Source organism: Microtus ochrogaster, unplaced genomic scaffold (assembly GCF_000317375.1).
Source record: "Microtus ochrogaster isolate Prairie Vole_2 unplaced genomic scaffold, MicOch1.0 UNK38, whole genome shotgun sequence".
NCBI lineage: Eukaryota > Metazoa > Chordata > Mammalia > Rodentia > Cricetidae > Microtus > Microtus ochrogaster.
In genome coordinates this window covers 2,718,056-2,737,561 of record NW_004949136.1, presented here as the reverse complement: position 1 = coordinate 2,737,561, position 19,506 = coordinate 2,718,056, and the positions used below count along the sequence as shown (strand labels likewise).

Here is a 19,506-nt window from a genome sequence, read left to right as displayed (position 1 = left end):
ACAACAACAAACCAAGGCTATTTAACTTGGTCTCAGTTTAAGTGTAAGGGAAACCTTTGAGCCCGGTGAAGGCACCCGCAACCTTGGGTTGTAGGAACGTAAGGGCACTTTTTGCGGCTTTTGTTTGCGGGACAGGAGAACTTTTTGGAGATGTCCAGAAAGACTACAGCCCTGCTCTCCTTTAAGGACAGGCATGATGAATCTTTCGTCTCTTCCCTGGAGGTGGTTTTGCGGGGCTGAACTCAGCCCTGAGCCCTGGATTCCACCTTGCTTTCAGGAGAAATGGGCGCATCGGCACTTGACCGTGGTCAGTATAGTTGCCCGGGAGCACTGAGTGTTGGAAAGCGAAGTGATGGCGTCGGTGTTCTGGTGGCTGGTCCACCCAGGCTCGTCTGGAAATCCCATGGTCTTGTCGCCTCAATTGTGTAGACAGAAGGTGGTGGAAGCCCTAACGCTTTGGCTGCTTCCAACGGTGCCCTGCCTCCTGGAACTGACCTGGGTACTCCCAGGTCAAGGGTCAAGGGTCACCGCTCTTGGAAAGGAGGAAGGGAGTGGAGTGGAATGCTGGCCCTGTGGCTGAACTGGGCTCTCGGCATTCCTGGGAGTTTTACTAGTGGCCGGTCCCAGCCACAGAGACAAGAAAGGAGAGGTTGGCTTTCCAGCCTCAGGAACTGCCTGGCCCCACAGGTTGTTACGGAAATATGGCCAACTTCTGGTGATCCTGGACTTGCAGGAAGAAGAAGGGTTTCTGGGGGGCCTGCCTCAGGCCTGGAGTACCCCGTGATTCCGTAGTGAATGTTGATGCAGAGAGACCGTGTCTCCTGTCTGGAACCCCCAAGCTGAGCATGCTCAGGATTGGCCCTTACTAAAGCCAAGGCCCCTGGGTGGGATGGGGGATCCATCCTTTCCTTAGGGCCGCTTCAGCCGGCACCTTGGGGGTCACGGCTCACTTTGGACAGTGCCCCCTGTCCTGGACTTGTCTGTCTTGCCCACTCCTCCCTCCCTTTTGCCCCTGGGGAGCACTTTGGTTACTGGCTCTGTAATTCAACCTGTTGACTCCGGTTTCCTCAGTTGACAAAAGTGGAGCCCCCCCCCTTCCTCTTCCTTTCCCTACCTCCCCTCTCTCCCTTTCTCCACCCCTTCCTGCCCTTTTCCCTTTCTGTCTACTCCATTCCCTGCTCGCTCTGTTCCCCCCCCCTTCATCTCCCCTTAGACAGGGCTCCTTCCCAGCCTTCCTCCCCACTTACCCTGAAATCTGCCATCTGGGTCCCTCTCTAGAGCTTGAGGCCCCCCCAGACAGTGATGTAAGAAACGCAGATACTGTCGCCGCTGTGAAGGTTGTGGGTTGAGGGGGCCTTCTGTCTCGGAAGACAATGTTCTGGGGGCTTGAGGTAAGACACCGCCCTGAGGGATGTATTGGAGCCACAGCTGAGAGTCAGAGATACAGTCCTGTCCTTAGAGCAGTGTAACGTGACAGCCGTCTGTCTTCCTGTTGTCCCTTGTCCGTTTGAGGCTTGACATCAGAGTGCTGCCACCCATGGTCACCTATATTCCAGGGGTGTCAGGCAACACCGTGTTCTCAGGGTGATTACAGGTGAGCCTGACATTCAGAGCCGAGGTGCCTGCTTTTCTGAAGCTTCAGACATCACAGACAGTAGTGATGTCTTCTCTTCTGAGGATCTCGCCTCAGAACTTTTATGTTGGAGGACCTGCTGTGGCCCTGGAAGATGCAAGAGGCAGAGTCAGGGATGGGTGGTCCTTCCAGGCTGGCCCTAACTTCTGGGAGACACTCTCGCTTAGAGCTGTGTCGTGAGGAAGGCTCACCCTTCTGACTCAGGCGAGATGTGTCCAGGGTGATACAGTTCAGCCTCGTGTGGCACCTCCGAAGCATTGGGGTCTCACAGGAGCCATCCACGCCTGTCCTCTGGGCACTAAAGGGTGTGGGTGGAGAATGCCATCCAGCTGGGTTCAGGAAGAGATCCAAGAGATTGCAGACCTGATTTCCAGAGTTCCCATTTCCAAGGCTGGCCAGTGCCATGGGCAGTGTGGGCACTGTGTCAGGGTGACCCCAGGTGACAGGCACCTGGGGATGGGGGCTTAGATGTTGGAGGCTCTCCGTGCATCAGTTTCTACAGGGTGTGGTGGGTAGGAGCAGGGTCAGTTCCTATGTGGGGCCTGTGAAGGTGGCTGGCTGGCTGGTCTTGGTAGAAAAGGGGGGGTATCTGGGGACATCTCTCCCTGACCCTACAGAGTGGGTGAGATCCATGGGCCAGGCAGGTCCCTGAAGGCCCTGGATGGCATGTGGGGGGCTGGGTAGGTGCTGGATCCTTGTCATCAGTGGACAAAGACTTTGTTTATAGACAGTTGTGTGACCCAGTTTAGATAACCCAGCGGGGAAGCCAGGGATCAACAGCAACCCTGGCTGGCATTTCTGCTTCAGAGCGGGTTCTTTCTCCACAGATGTGAGGCATGAGTTTTGCTTTTTACTGCGACTCCAGTGAGGGTGTGGTTCCTGCTTAGTTCCCATGGAAACCTGTTGCTGCTGCCCTTCCTTATAAGGAATATAGGGGAGCCCCCCCCCCCCACTGCACGCTTCTCATTTTCCTCCTCCAGGGCACGTCTCTGAGCCATCTCCTGCTACAGAGATCTGAATCCCATTTGGGAATGAGAAGATTTATCTTTTAAGGCAAGGGCATTCTGAGATTTGAGGTTGCCAAAAAGCATTCCTTTTAGAATTTTCACAGCTACGCCGGACGGAGGTGGGTCGGGTCCTGCCGAGACATCCAAGAGCTGCTTTAATTAACTAATTAATTATCCTCCTCTCCCTTTTTTCTGGACAACACACCCTGGTTGTCATCATCAAGGCTTTGGGGAAAGGCTTGACTATGGTGTTTTACCTAAATGACGCGAATGGACCTGGGGTTTCGTTTTGTGCCCCATAGGTGCCGTTGCCTGGCCCCCAGGCCTCCACTAGGGGGCGCCATTGGTCACTTAAACTTTGTCCTTCATCCACTCACGGTGGCTGGTTTTGTTTGTTTAAGATGTTATTTTATTTGCATTAGTATTTTGCCTGTATGTATGTCTGTGTGAAGGTGTCACATCTTAGAGTTACAGACAGCTGTGAGCTGCCATATGGGTGCTGGGAATTGAACCCAGGTCGTTCAGAAGATCAGTCAGCTGAGCCATTTCTCCAGCCCATGCGGGTCGTTTTAAAAACTGGTCATTGGTTCTGTTTCGTGTTGGGGGCGGGGCTGTCATACCGTCTTTGGGGAAGATTTTTATTTTTCTAGTCAGTAACTTGTCCAACCAAAAGCGGCGTTGGGTCGACTTCAGATGAGATCTGGTGACAGATACCTCTGTCCTCTTTGTCCCAGGGACATCCTGATCACCAGCGTGGATGCCATGACAACGTTCAAGGACCTCTGTGAGGAAGTGCGAGACATGTGTGGCCTGCACCAGCAGCACCCACTCACCCTCAAGTGGGTGGACAGCGAAGGTAGCCCCTGTCTTGGGATGGTCAGCCTGAACTCCAGGGCTTTGGCTAGGCAGCCTCCCCCAAGTACTGCTGAACTCGCTAGAGCCAACAGTTCCTGAATAGGGTGGCTGCAAACAGGGTAGATAGGACCTGAGGCAGTCGGGGCCGCACTAAAAGCAAGGCAGAAAGGGGGTGTTCCTGCTTCGTCGGGGACTCAGCTCAGCTGCAGGGGAAGCTTTGTGGCCCTCCTGGCCCCCAGCCTACACAGCTCCTTCTCTGACTTGCCTTATCCTGGGGTGTTCTGGCAGCTGCTTGAGGAAGGCCTGGCTCTTCATTTCCATAGAAGAACAGCAAGGCATCTGTTTCCCACCTCTTGATTTCTCTCTCTCTCCTCCCCTTCTTTCCCGTCTCTTACTTTCTTACTTCCTTTTCTCTCTTCTTCTCTCTCTTCTTCCCTTTCTCCTTTCTCCTCTCCCTCCTTTCTGCCCCTCCTCCGCCTCTCTTGCTTTCTCTGAGTCCCTCTATCCTTGTCTCTGTTTCTTCCTTCCTCCTCTTTTCCTTCCCACATTCAGACTCATAGAAACTGGGATGAGACGGGGGGGGGGGTGTCGGGAGAGACTCCTTCTGCACAACCGACTACAGCTGCCAGTCGGAAGCACCGTGGGGCAGGCAGAACAGTTGGCTTCCCCCATTTCAGCAGAATTACAGATACATGGGGCTGCTTGTACGCCTCTCTATCCATCAAGCCTAGAAGGCAAGGACCTTTTCCTTTACCTAGGCCACCTGGGAGGAAGTTCTAGCTCTTGCTTTGCTGCCTAACAGGCTCTTAGAGCTCCCAAGGCTGTGAGTGAACATGACTTCCTTCTGGGGTTGATAACGTTCTTACATGGGAAGCTGAGGTCCCACGAGGGAAAATTAACTCATTGGTTTGGACGGCTGTTGTGGAGTCTCTCACGCTTGCTCTGTGCTGACCGTGAGCAGTGAGACTTTGCCCACCCAGACCTCTGTCTGAAGTGCTGAGTAGCTCAGACCTCTTTGCCTTCGTGCCTTGGTCACTTCATTGGTGCCTCTTGCCTCCTCCCCCTAGGCGATCCCTGTACCGTGTCCTCGCAGATGGAGCTGGAGGAGGCCTTCCGCCTGGTGTGTCAGGGCCGGGATGAAGTGCTCATCATCCATGGTGGGTGAGCTGGAGGTCAGACCCTTCCTCTGTCCTCTTGGTCTGCTGTGGCAAACACCATAACCAAAGCCACGTGGGAGGAAAGGGTTCATTTAGCTTACACAGCCTGATCACCGTCCATCTTTGAGAGAAGCCAGGGCGGGAACCTGGAGGCAGGAGCTGAAGCAGACATACCTACCCAGGAGTAGTACTGCCTACAGTGGACGAGGTCCTCCTACACCGGTCAAGAAGACGTCACACAGACTTGCCTGAGGCCAATCTGATGGAGGCTTTGTCTCGGTTCCCAGATAACCCTGGCTTGTGTCAAGTGTACAAAACTAACCAGAACATAGCCTGAGGGGCTTTCCTCAGCTATGGGGATCTTTGTCTGACTGCCTGATGATTGGGAAGGCACATGGAGCCTGGCAGTAGAAAACATGATGATGTTCTTATGTGTGAACGGAGACAGCAACAGAAACATATTAATTACAAACCGTTTGGCCTATAGTTCAGTCCTATTACTAACTAGCTCTTACATTTAAATCAGCCCATTTCTATTAATCTATTGCCACATGGCCATGGCTTTTACCCATCTGCTGGCATGTTGTTCCTTGGGCACTGCTCACATCTCTCATCTCTACCCCTCCTCATCCCATTCCTTAGTTTGATTGTTCCACCTAACCCTATCCTGCCTGATTATTGGTCAAACAGCTTTTATTATTCACCAATAATATATTGGTGCATATTTGTAGCATACATAAGCATCCCTTAGCGCTTATGTATTTTTAAAAGTAAATTTATGGGATTGAAGAGATAGCTTAGTGGTTAAGAACACGTGTTCTTGCAGAGGACCTGGGTTCTGTTCCCAGCACACACATGGTGGCTAACCAGTGCCTCTTCTGACTTATGTAGGCCCCCACGTGCATGTGGCACACCCACATTGAATCAGAGACACGCACATACACATAAAAATAAATAAATTAATTAGAAATGTATCGTTTCATGTATTTATCTATTGTGTGTATGCATGGGTGCCATAGTCCGTGTGTCGAGATCAGAGGAGAGCTTCCATGAGTTGATTCCTCATGACGTAGGTCCCTGGGATCGGAGCTCAGGCTTGATGGTAGGCACCTTACACCCTGAGCCATCATCTGACACACACACTTACGTTCTGCTGGGCCTCGTGGCACAGGCTCGTAGACAGACTGAGAACGTTCAAGACAACTTGTGCTGTAGAGTTCATGAATGCCAGCGTGGACATGGCGAGACTTGGCTTCAAAATAAAAAGTAGAAAAGGCAGAGCCAAGGACGCAGACTCAGTGGAAGAGAGCCTACCTAGCGTTCTCAAGACCCCAGGTTCAGTTCTTAGCGTGGCTTTTAAAAGTCGGTTTTCTAGATAATCGCTGTGCTTTCTTGCGTCTGGGTTACTTTATTCACGAGAACTGCTGGTTTTCCTTTGATAGCTCTGCTCTCCAAAAGCATTTTTTTCTCCTGGAACTTACGAGTAGGGTTTGACCACATGGGCTTTTGAGGTTCTGCTGAGGAAGGTCTTCCAAGAGTGGTCTCATGGGGACTGTGGAGAGCACTTTGACCAGGGCAGGACTTTGCCTGAGAGACAGTGTTAACGGTCCAACTGTTACTAATCTTGTCTTTTCTTTCTTTCTGTCCAGTTTTCCCAAGCATCCCGGAACAGCCAGGCATGCCTTGTCCTGGGGAAGACAGTGAGTGTTCAGTTTCCTTTCAATTTTACTTTGTTTTACTTTATGTGATATGATGTTTTCTGCCGGCTTCTGTGTCTGTGAGCCACGTGAGCACCTGGTACCTGCAGAGGCCAGAAGAGGGTGTCGGATCCCCTGAAACTGGAATCATAGTTATCAGCCCCCATGTGGGCGCTGGGAATCAAACCCAGATTCTCTGCAAGAGCAGCCAGTGCTCTTAACCCCTGAGCCATCCCTCCAGCCTGTGTGCTCCATTTTTAAATTTCTAACACGCGCCATGTGCTACTGGTAGCTGGTCCGTCGTATCAGGGTGGTGGGTAGGTGCCTCGTGTGAAGCCAGAGGACCCCGAGTCGATGAGGAATCCAACCTCAGCGTGAACGGGACCGTAACCTCGAGAGCTCTTTTCACTTTGGCTGGCTCCCCCGGTTTCCATGGATATGATGCTGCTGACTGGTGCTTTGTCGGCAGTTGGGAGGTGAGGGAAAGAGGTATGGTCGGCTTGGTTGTCAGGTGGCACAGTAGAAGGTCTACAAAGCGTCCTGGTTTGTTCCATGAGGGAAATGCTCAGGCCAGGACGCCCGGACACTGCTCCTATGCGTCTGTATCTCTGTATCTGCTCCATGCAGACCACTCCGGGCGCCTTCCTGTCCTCTTCCTGTCTTGTGTTGATCTGTTGACCCCACCCCACCCCCACTCCCCGTCTGTTGGTTGAAGATGAGGGAAGCAGGTCCCAGGAGTGGCGGGATCCAAGGGGAGTTTTGCTCTTGCTTCTGATTGTGCCCTGGAGGCCGTGCTTGGGTGCTAAGGGGTGACAAGGCTCCTGGGGGTGACAACTCTTGGCTTCCCTGGCCGATGAAGAAGTATCTGAGGTTGCACAACCCAGTGTGATTAGGAGGCAGGTGCTCAGCTCATGTGTTTTGCCTCTGGTGGGATGGGGAACCGGCCTAGGGTAGGACAGCAGGTGAGATTATCAGTCAGGCGTGTATGTGTGTGTATGGGGTTGCCTGAAGAGGCCTTTGACAGACTGGGTGGTGTGGAACCCATGACACGGGACTTTCCAGCCCAAGTCCCGGGTGCAGAGTCCTTAGGGCAGGTGGCCAGCATGTTGTTTCCTTGTCCTTGTGGAATACTCCCTAATGCTCCAGGACCCTCCCTCTGGGGTGCCTGCGTCCCACGGAGGGACAGCATGTGTATGAGTATGTAAAACAGTAACATAAAGCGTGGGCTGGCAAGATGGTTCCGTTCTCGCCTGATGACCTGAGTACAATCCCTGCTTCCCATGGAGACAGCCTCCAAACACACAGCGAACATGGTACTCACATCATATGCACATACACGTCACACCGTGGCACACATATATCTGCACTCACATCATACATGCATATGTATGCTCACACAATGATAACAAAGTTCTAAAATTAAAAAAAAAAAGGATCAGGAAAAAAATGTATAGCTCAACAAACGCCATTTTAAAAAAGAACAAGCTGAAGCAGCCGAGGAGGGAAGATGAGGTCATCCTGTCCATCTCCCTCCTTGACCTTCACACTGCGGGGTCAGCAGGGACATTTCGGGTGGTGCCTGTCTGTCACCTGGGTGGATTTTTGGCCGTGGTAACAAGATTATGTTCTGCCTTACATCCAGGCGGCCCCTGTAAACCACAGGAGCAAGAGGGTTTGTGCTTTTGTCTCGGCTCTGTCCCAGGGTGCAAGCCTGTCGGTTTGCGTGTAGGTGCTGTAGGGAGGGTCCCTCGAGTGGGTGGCCTGTCACCATACAGTACTGCCACTGGATGTCGAAGAGCTTGGGGTCTCTGTTGAAGTGGAAGCTGGGTGTAACGAGGTGGGTCCGTTTTGTCCTGTGGGCATGCAGAAAATGCGGCTAAGCCTTAAGAAGGGCTGACCCCGTCACACGAGTAGGTCCTTGAGATGCTTGCTGGGGTGGCTCCGTCTCTGATAGACACTCAGTTTTGTCAGAACATTCCATGGAACCTTTGCTGAGTACCACAGGAGATGGATGGATGATTGACAAGCCAGGGTCTTCCTCTCGTACTTAGGACTGTCCCTTCCCTGGCTGGCTGGTGCACTGGGCTGTGTGAAACAATAGGATCCTGACACAGGGTCTCCCACTCTGTGTGCTGATGTTCTGTTTTCCCCAGCGTGTAACTCTTCCCACCTGATGTTTGTACCCGTCTTTGATATGCCAAAACCGTGTGACTTTGCTGCCCGCAAGAACATTTGTGTTTATAGTTTTGCTGAGGATCAGTGAGGAGGGTCTGCATGGTGGGATGTTTGTTTGTTTTTTGAGACAGGGTTTCCCTGTGTAGCTTTGGAGCCTCTCCTGGAACTCGCTCTGTAGACCAGGCTGGCCTCGAACTCACAGAGATCTGCCTGCCTCTGCATCCTGAGTGCTGGGATTAAAGGCGTGTGCGTCACCACTGCCAGGCGTGCTGGTGGGATGTAAATGACAAGGGTGAATCTCCTTGAGCTTCAGTGTGAGATGGATGAACAGACACATGGCTAGATCACAGCCAGCGGTGGATACCAGTTTGAAAACTTTGCAGGACCTGGTTGCCGTGGAACAGGCTTTTAGGGACCACCAGTCTCCAAATCATGACATAGAGACTTAAGAATTATGAAAACTCATCCTTTGCTTAGGCTTGTTTCTAACCAGCTCTTATAACTTAAGTTAACCCATTTCTCTGTTCATCTTCATGCTGTCATGTTCTCATGGCTTTCACCTCTCCTCTTGCATGTTCTGCTTCCTCTGCATCAGGCTGGCAACTCCACCTTTCTCCTTGTCAGAGCTCTCTCTGTCCAGAAGTCCCGCCTATACTTCTGGCCTGGCTATTGGCTGTTCAGCTTTATATTACACCAACCACAGAGACACATCTTCACACTGTAAAGGAATATTCCGCATTTCTAAGACAGTAAAACTATATACAATAAGAGCAATTATCAGTAAGAATTACAGTTACAATGTCCATTTCATTTACATTTGGCAAATTTAGAGAAAATACTCCACTGTGTATCTTATCTTAGTCCACAGTTTTATACCTAAACCATTTCTTGTCACAAATTGTATTACCATCCTAAAAAGATCTTTTAAACATCCTTTTAGATAAACTACTTAACCTTTTCTGTTTCTCAGTCATAAACTTTACACCTCTTTTGTAAGTTTCTTTTCTGAATTTGATAACAAGGAAAACTGTAAAACTGTAGCTATCTAGTCTTTGATTCCCACCAGAGACCTGAGAAGGATAGAATATTCCTTGAGTAAACAGGAAGTGTAGAGAAAGCAACTTCTAAAACTATAGAAATGACAGAGACATCCGACTGCCAGGTTCCTCTGCAACATTGGGGCATCCATCTGCAGTCTACAGGCCTAGAATGTCTGACCAATTTTTCTGTGAAGCAGGAGTTTTTGAAGGACTAACCTACTTGTCCTGGCAAAGTCTGGCAGTTTCTTTCTTTTGTGTCCTGCTTGTCCAGTTTGGACAGCATACTGTCAGTGGTCAAGGCAACTGGAGTTTCTTGCCCAAATAGCTAACTTTTGCCACAGTGAAAGCAAACTTTGTATGGAGGTTCTTTGATGTCCATCATCATTTTTTGAAGTAAATTGGTGCTGCCAGGAGCAGACGTGTCTCACTGTCATGAAAGCCTTGTGTTATTAAAACATTTAAATGCCATATTCTGTAGGTCTTTTAAGTTTTTGAAGATCTCCTATTATCTAAAATATGTCTCTGTATAACCTTGAAAACATACCTAACATGGCTATAAGTTTGATGTTATAGATAACTATTAACCTGTCTTTTTTATTATCCTAAATAGCTTTCAAGGACTAAAACTTTACATTATAATCTTAAATGAACTGCATAGGTATAATACTTTAAATTAGAGTAGGCACATATATACAAGTATAACTATAACCTTAAATTTGTATCAACATACAAAGAAAGAGATCCCTGAATCTAATCTCCTTTGTTCAGCTTTTCTCCTGGCCATGACCACTAACAACTTGTAACCACCGCCCCCCAAACAATGACAAACATTCATAACCCATCTATCCCATCTCTTGGGAATGTGGGCATCATATTCTCTGGACTGCTTTCTGTTGTCTGGGGGTGATGGCATCTTTGGGGGACCATGAGAAAACTGAGAACACCAGCCATGACATTTGTTGTCCAGTCTCTGTGCAATGGGACAGTCCTGGCTGGAGCAGTCTGTGAGCATCTCAGCCAGCGGCCTTGAAGCTGGTCTGGACCTAGAACTCTGAGGAGAAGACAACAGAGGCTTGAGAGGCTGGGCCACCTGGGCCGCCTGTTTTCATTGGTGGCTGATCTCCTTGCTCTGAAAACACACAGACTTTCAAAGGTAACATGCATGTCTATATTAGCACAAGTATGGACTGCCTCTTGTACACTGACCAGCCAAAGATGATATTTCGTTTAATGTTTGAGCGGGTGGAATATACATCTCCTGTCTTGTAGGTTTTCCCAGGTTTATTTCTTTATGTCTATAGCCAGGATTTTCAGGGGGTCTCCCCCAGTCAAACCCGAGTCTCTTGAATGGATCCACAGCCTTTTTGTTTAGTCTCTTCTCCAAAGCAATACATTTTCTGACTTCCATTTTAGGGTTAAGGCATTTCTAAAGTATCCAGGCTGGTTTAATTCAGCAGTGCCTTCCACAATCCCGTGTCTCTCAGCCGCTGTCATTCTCTGTTCGTTAGCATTCAAAGAATTGAAAGTTAACAAAGCACCATACAAGGTCCAAACTCCCTGTGTTGTAATATTTTTTATTCGTATGTAACTTTTTTATTTTACTTTGTTCTCTTTTAAAGACTTTTATTATTTTTAAACTATTTTTTATGACTCTCTGAACCCATTTTCTTTTCTTTCTTCAGCATCAAAGCACATTTTAAAACCTACTATACCTTTTTAGAGTGGTTGTGTGTGTGTGTCTGCACCTGGCTTTACTAAGCATCTGCAGATATCTCTGACCACACGAGGCAAATCTGCTATGTCAACTGCAGCCCTGCTTAACTTAGCGCATGGCGCTGGCGGTTGGTTCCAGCCTGCAGGTAACTTCCAGTAGCCATATCTGTTTGTGCTGGTGAACACCAGCCTGCCTGAGAGACTGCCCGACTAGGAAGCTACATCCAGCTTCTTGTTCAGAGCTTTTCTTATCTTTCTCAAGCCCTGTGTTTGGATATTTGGGCACCATGTTGGATGCTATATGTAGAAGAATTTTTGGGGAGGGGGTTCCAGCTCACAAACAAAACAAAACAACACAGAGACGTATTATAAATGCTTGGCCTATATCTTAGGCATGTCCCACTTGCTCTTACAACGTAAATTAACCCATTTCTACTCATCTGTGTGTTACCACATGATGCATGGCTTTTACCTGACCTCCTGCATGTCTTGCTCTCTGCATCTGACTGGCGACTCCCCCTTTCTTCTTCCCTAAGATTTCTCTGTCCCCAGAAGCCCTGCCTAACCTCTTCCTGCCTAGCTGTTGGCCATTCAGCTCTTTATTAAACCAGACACAGTGACACATCTTTACAGTGTAAAGGAACATTCCACATTTCCCCTTTTTGTCTAAATAAAGAGGAAAGGTTTGAGCTCTAATATAATACAACCATATACATTAAGAACAGTTATCAAGTAAGCAATACATTCACAATGTCCTTTCTCAGCAGGTCTCCTCTCCAACCCCTGCACCCTTGGGACTGGCCAGGCTCTAGCTGACTTCTAAACTAACTCTCTGAATTGTAAACTGCATAATTAACATTTACCACGAGGAAGCAAACTCCCTAGCAGCATTTAGAGTTCCCATTGCTCGGCTGCTACCACCTCAAGCCCATTCCAGAATGCACCCCACCCCTCCAGCAGCCACTCGCTGGCTCTAGCCTGGGCCCCTGACCTGCTTCCTGTCTCTGGGTTTGTGTGCTCTGGACATTTCGTATAAAGAGACTCACGTGCTCCGTGGGCTTATGCCCCACTTTCTGTCAGTAGCATCTTGAGGTTCTTCTGTGTTGTAGCGTGTTAGCAATCTGTCCCTTTTGTTTGTTTGTTTGTTTTTAATTTTTAAATTTCTGGCAGAAACACGTTATTAAATTTTTATCACCCAATCTTTTTCTTTTTTCCTTTCTTTTTCTTTTTCTTTTTTTCCTCCTGACATGGTGATCTCAGTGATCCAGGTTGCCTTTGAATTCTTGGATTCAAGCAGTGTTCCTGCCCCAGCTTCTGGAGTAGCTGGGACTGCAGCATCCTTTGCCTGTATTTGAACTGTGCTGTTTTGTTGGTGGGTGTGAGGATCTGTTTGTATACTCTGGATTTTCATCTCTGGTCAATGTTGATTTCCAAATTCTTTCTCTTTCTGTGTGTTGCCTTTTTTTTTTTTTTTGGTTGAAAGTTGCTTTTGACATTTAGTGTTTTAAAGTTTTCTTGAAGTTGGCCTATTTTCTCCTCTGTTGCCTGCACCCTGGCATGATGCCTTTGCTTGAATTTTCTTCTACTGCTTTATAGTTTGAGCCCTAATTGTGTGTTTGTGTGCATGCGTCTGGTGCACCAATGCAACCATGGCCTATCACGGGCTAGGTAAGAACTTTACTGCAAAGCCTCACCCACGGTCTTAAAGTTTTGTGGGTTTTGTTTCATCTTTGAGTCGTTGATCCATATTAGATTAGTTCCCGTGTTTCATGTCTGGTAAGAGTCTAACTTTTGCCCGCACTATTGAAAAGATTTTCCTTTGCCTGATGAAGGTCTTGTCACGCTTGTTAACTGTTTTTGTGTATACGAAAGGAGTTGTTTCTGGGCTTTCTGTTTCCCATGGTTCGATTATGAAATGCCAGCCGTAGGCTCTTGTGTCTGAAGACTTGGTCCATAGCTTGGGCTTGTCCCACTAGCTCTTATAACTCAGTGAGCTGCTTGGGAAGTTTGGAAACCTTTTGGACACTGGACCCTAGATGACTTGAGTAGGGTTAGAGTGTTACAGCTCACACGCTTCTGCCACCACGGAGCTGCCATGCCTCTGCCCACGTGGTGGACCCTGCCTTGTCAAACCAAACACATCTCTTCTCCCACACATAGCTCTTATCTGGAAAGTGATAACCGACCACACCATTCCACTGGCCTGAGCACAAAGTGACTGATATGGTTGCTGTAACTTTGCAGTGAGGTGGTTTTGTTTTTGTTTTTTGTTTTTCCTTTGAGATAAGGTCTCCTGCAGCCGAGGTTGGTCTCAAACTTGCTATGTAGCAAAGGATGACACTGAATGCTGGTCTTTCTGCCTCTGGGATTACAGGTGTTTGCCCAGACTGGAGAAGTGCAGGGCACTGGGCATATAACACGGTGGCAGAGTACTTGTCCGCGATATGTAAGGGCCTACGTTCAGTCACCAGTAACACACACACACACACACACACACACACACTCCCCATGCAGTCTGCTTTGTCAGAATTGTTTTGACTTCTGGGAAACTTAATATTTCTTTCTTTCTTTTCTTTTTTGGTTTTTCAAGACAGGGTTTCACTGTAGCTTTGGATTCTGTCCTGGAACTTGCTCTCTAGATCAGGTTGGCCTTGAACTCACAGACATCTACCTGCCTCTGCTTCCTGAGTGCCGGGGTTAAAAGTGTGCGCCACAACCGCCTGACTCTTCTTTTTTCTTAATTTTAAAATGGGATTTTTTTTCTTTTTTGTTTGTTTGTTTGTTTGTTTGGTTGAATAGATACTAGATTTTGTCATTGGGTTGTTCTGTACTTATTGAGATGATCATGTTTGTTTGTTTATTTTCAAAACTCCTGTTAATGTGTCCACTACACTGACCAGTGTTGTTTACTGACGTGGAGGGTGTTGTGGCCATGAGTGCAGGGACCTGTGGAGACCAGAAGAGGGCATCAGATCCCCTGTAGCTGGAGTTACAGGAAGCTGTTATCCTCCTGACCTGAGTGTGGGTGCTGAGCACCGAACTGGGTCCTTGGAGAAAGCAAAAAGGTTGTTGTTGTTGTTGTTATTGATTTTCAAGACAGGGTTTCTCTGTGTAACAGTCTTTAACTGTCCTGGAACTCACTACGTAGACCAGACTGGCTTTGAACTCACAGAGATCCACTCTGCCTCAGCCTCCCAAGTGCTGGGATTAAAGGCCACCACTGCCCAGCTTGCAGGAAATTCTCTTAACTGCTGAGTCATCTCTTCAGTCTGAAACTAATCAATTTTTTAATTTGAATTTTCCTTGGATCCTATGAGTAAGTTCCTCTTGGTCATGATATATAGTGTTTGTTTTTTTTTTTTTTTTACTAGGTTGCTAAATTTGTTTTGCTAGTGTTTTATTGGGGATTTTTTTTTTAATGGCCATTGATGCTGATCATGAGATTCAGGGCCCACTGGGACAATGATAAAGACACCCATCTTGGGCTTCTGATTTAACCACATCTACAAATTAGGTCTTACCAGTAAGTTTTAGGGGAAGGGCGTGGGCACGTCACAGTGAGCACGTCAGTGTTCAGACACCCTCAGGTGGTGGCCACAGTGAGGTCCATCTGCCCTCTGCTCCTGTAGGTTGTGGTGGGCTGCTCTGACTTCTTTTCCAGTCCTACTTTGTGGGTGGACTTACACTGTTGTGCTAGAGGCTGTGTGTGACTGGGGTGACAGTGGGGCACCTCTTGGGGTTGGGTCCCTGGGGTTCTGAAGTGGATATCAGATTCATGCAGGGCAGGAAAAACTTCCAGGTCTGTCTCTCATCTCAGTTCACCTCCCTCTTGGTTTCCGTCTGTGCTCCCAACCTGGGGAGCTGCTCTGGCTGCTATCCCCCCCCCTCCCCGTTACGTGCTTCCTAGAGGTCATCATAACTGTGGGCCAGCAGCAGGCTTGGGCAGATGACACCTTGGTAGGGGTGTGGTTGCCAAAGGAAGCCAAAGTGGTAACCTGTTCAGGGAACAGCCTGGAGTGTTGTGGGAGCTGCGGGCCTGCTTTTCGTCCCGCCTGGCTCCCGCATGGCTAGCTTTATACCAGAAATAACAACACACAAACTGTATTCATTTAAACACTGCTTGGCCCATTTCTATCTAGCCTCTTCTAGGCTAATTCTCACGTATTAATTTAGCCCATTTCTAATAATCTGTGTAGCACCGCTAGGTGCGCTTACCGGGAAGATTCTAGCCTACGACCATCCTGGGTCGGAGCTTCATCGCGTGTGCCTCAGAGAGCAGAGCTATCGCGTCTGCCCGGGAGAGGGGAGCATGGCGTCTCTGAGATCACTTCCTCTTCCTCCCAGCATTCTGTTCTGTTTACTCCACCCACCTATGTTTTAACCTATCAGGGCCAAGCAGTTTCTTTATTGCTTAACCAGTGAAATTAACAGATTGATATATGACACTCCCACATCACTGGAGCTCTTGGGGCATGCTGTGTGTAACCCTAAGGTGCTGGGACTAGATTGAGGGGGGGCTCAGTAGGAGGGCAGTGGCCTGGTCTTCAGAAGGCTTTGGTTCCATCCCTAGTATTGGAGAGACGACAAGAAAATGAATTTGTGTGACATTCGTGTGGCTACCACCTTATTGGCTACCATACATGCAGTGTGACCGTGCAGGTAGGGGAAGTGTGTAGTGCCTCAGTTTCCCCCTCTCTAAGCGAGGACTGTGAAACTCATGACCTTTAGAAGGGTACATGCCTATGTTCCCAGCACTTGAGAGGTAACCTCCCAAATGTTCTCTAATGAGTTTGAGGCTAGCCTTGCCTAGTCGAGACTCTGTCTCAGAAAAACAAAACAAAGAGCCATAAAAACAAAGGCTTTGCTGGAATACGTTCAGGGAAGCCAATTCTCTGATAGCCCGTTGTATCTACCAGGGGTGATCAGGTGCAAACAGGAGTTCCCGACCCAGTGCCGGCAATTAAACCTTTGCCTGGTCCTTCCCTTGTCCTGGAGATTGGGAGGAAGGTGAGCCAGGCTCAGGGTGGGAGCTGGCAGGTAAACCGAGGTAGATCTTGGTAGACTGTTGCCCTGAGCAAACATGCAGAGTCTCCTCCTTGGGTCCCGCACGACTGGCGAGTATTTATAGGTAGGGCCTATTGTTTCGTTAAAAGTCTCCTTTCATTCAGACTTGTCTCAAATTATTTGTGACAAATTGGGAAAGCTACTTTTGCTCTTAAAATAGGCTCCTAACAAAATTAGCCACCAAGCCATGCAGCCTGCATTTTCTAGAGTTTTTTTGCAAAGCTGGATATTTTGGGCTGGACTGGAGGAGAGAGATTGGCCAGACAGTGTTTGTGATGTGGTGCTAATTTTTATGTTAGACACATTTTTTTTTTCTTGTTGAGGTCCCTCATGGATGTCACAGTTCCGTTATCGTATGATTTTATAATCTGAGTCAAGGGCTTGCCAGGTTTCTAGCACAGGGCCAGGACCTAAGTGGGCTCTGTGGTCTGTGCAGCCTCTGTCTTAACCAACAGCTGCTCTCCTTGTATTGTACCTCAGTGAATGTCATTGTATTGTACCTCAGTGAGTGTCCCAATAAAACTTTCACAGGCACCAAAGACTATTTCAGATACGGTCATGATTTTTAAAATATTATTATCTTATTTAACCAATTAAAAATATAAGGTTTTCTGTGAGTTCGAGACCAGCCTGGTCTACAGAGCTAGTTCCAGGACAGGCTCCAAAGCCACAGAGAAACCCTGTCTCGGAAAACAAAAACAAAAACAAAAAAACAAAAACAAATATATATATATATATATGGTTTTGGGGTTTTTATTTTGTTTTTTGTTTGTTTGTATTTTTAAGGGCTGGAAATTTAGCCCACAGCTTCTTACAGAGTAGGCAAGCATTGTACCACTGAACGACACCCACAACCCTAGGCCGGCTTTCCATTTGCAATCCTCCTCCTGCCTTAGCCTCTCAAGTGGTAGAATTGCAGGTCTGCCACCACCACAGCTGGCTCAAGAGTCATTCTTACCCTGCTTGGCTGGAGCACCAGGTGCCGTGCTCTGCCTTGCCTTGTTTGTAGAAGAGGGGCCTTGAGTGCCGTGTTTATAAGTTTCCCCTTTTCTGAAGTGTCTGTGCACAGCTGGTCAGCTGCCAAAAGAGGGAAGCTTTGTCCCTGGAGGCGTGGCTTCCCTCTCTCCAGGGTCTGACTGAAGGAGCTGGATCTGAACCCAGAGCTCAGGCAAACAAACACAGACCTGTGAGCCGATGCCTCTGTGCTGCGGACGGACGTGGCATAGCCAGCAGGTCGGGGTGGGCCAGCCCCGAGGAGGGGGTCCTCGTGGGAAGGCATGGGGTCAAGCGGTCCATCACTGACTCCCAGTCTGTCTGGGGCACCAGGTTGGCTGTAGCCCGGCAAGGCACAGCACCGTGTGTTAGGTCCCACATCGTTCACACTGTGTGATGGATCACCCCCTCACCTTCGCTCAGATCCCTGGGAAAACTCTTTCCCGTTCCTACGTGGAGGGTAGCCCACTGTATTCTCCGTGTGGTGGGGTCCATGTAATGGTTGCACCTACAATATGCAAAGGCCGTTTGACCTAGGATTTGGCCTGCATTGAATGGGCCGTAGTCCTCTTATCCTGGGCACTGGACAGCCCTTCAGTGCTTGGGACCCAGAGTCCATCTGATTGCATATCATAGGCCATTGTTACGCTTGGAATTGCTGCACCCAGAATCTCAGCCTGGTGCTAATCAGGAGGACCCCAGTCACCTGGGGTGTTTCCCCAGATGTGGCATTTTAAAGACTGCTAAGTAGGAGCCCTCCTTGGCTGGGCTCTGGCTGGCTCTCCTCCTGTCCGGCAGGCTCAGCACAGAGACGCTTGTTTTCGTGTGACGTCAGCTCCTCCGTATCCATGCCGCGTTTTAGTTTGTGCCTCAGCTGCCGGCTGTAGCTTCCCAGGGGAGCTGGGTACCACCCGGGCCTGGAGACATGAGGAGGCAGAGATGTGAGAGGCGGGGAGCAGGACAGCCAACCTTGTATTAGATGTCTGCTCCTCCGGCAGCAGCCCACCCTGCCTTTTGTCGATCTGGAGACCCACCCCGCCTATTGTCGGTCCAGGAGGCCAGGGTCGCAGCATCGGCTCCTTAAAGGGACGGAAGATGCCTCCTTGCACGCCCACCTTCGGTAGAGCATAAAGAATCCTGTGCTGGGGAGGACGCCGAGAAAGCCGGTAAGTAACGCACGGCTCTCCTGTGGGTTTTCCACCAGGCCTAAGGTGGTGGTGTTGCAGGCCTCACGGATGCGGTGGCCGGGGCCGCGGAGCTCAAGTCAATGCTTCAGGTCTCATCTTGGCTCCGCCACAGCCTGCGTGTTGCACAGATGTTCCAGCACCGAGTCGACCAGGGCATGGATGCTGCCGCAGCATCTCGCGGCGGCGGTGATGTCGGGAGAAGCACGCCGAGAGGCTGTTGTCTTCCCTGGTGACAGGTTTTCAGAAAAATAAGCCGTATAGTGAAGCATGCCGAGCTGCCTGTGCAGCTGACGGGAATGCGAGGGAAGGAGATGGTGCACGGGTGTACATGCTGGAGGCCTGGGGTGGGCAGAGCTGCTGCAGAGCCCGGCGAGGTCCCCGGGAAGCCTCTCCCCTCACTTAGCCTAGCCCTGGGGAGCCTCCGGCAACTGGGCAGTGTGTTGCTGTGACTGGGATTTTGCAGCCGGGAATCTGTGTCGTGGTCGGAGGGAACATGGATCTCCGCCGCTTCCTCCTCTCCCTGCATTGCTGCTAGCAGCTGGATTAGTGGGACCACAATGGTGAGGTCTGGTCTCCCGCCTGGCACTCAAACAACCAGCACCTGTTTCCATAAACAAGCGCATCTCTGGCTGGTCGGCTTACAGGGGCGAGCCTGCCCTGCCTTTCTGAGCGGTGGCTTTGCATGGGCAGCAGCCTCGTGCTGGAGTCTGGGTGACACGAGAGGGACTGACGTGCACCCGGGTTCTCGGATGTCGGCAGGCAGTGCAGCCTCGGCGCCCCATTTTCGGCCCTGAGATGGTTGGAGGTAGATTGAGATGGGTCTGAGGGCTGTTCGGGGATTGAGGGTGAGGGGCATGCATGGGAATGGGAATGCTTTTCTGACGACCATTTTGCAAGGGTTTTTGCTTTTTTTTTTTTTTTTTTTAAAAAAAAAAAAAAATATTTTTTTTTTTTTTAAGACAGGGTTTCTCTGTATGACAGCTCT

General features: G+C 49.3%; 1 protein-coding gene across 2 annotated transcripts in view; it reads left to right on the top strand.

Moving 5' to 3' along the window:
- Prkcz (protein kinase C zeta) overlaps positions 1–19,506 on the top strand; it is a 107,076-nt gene that overhangs the window by 481 nt on the left and 87,089 nt on the right. The window contains exons 2-4 of one of the 2 annotated variants that reach the window (XM_005368659.3): positions 3,375–3,496; positions 4,563–4,652; positions 6,302–6,352. In XM_005368659.3, coding sequence (XP_005368716.1) covers positions 3,375–3,496; positions 4,563–4,652; positions 6,302–6,352 — 263 coding nt within the window. Of the gene's footprint in view, positions 1–3,374; positions 3,497–4,562; positions 4,653–6,301; positions 6,353–18,876; positions 19,327–19,506 lie in introns of those variants that run through there. The other variant, XM_026790019.1, reaches the window with a different exon arrangement.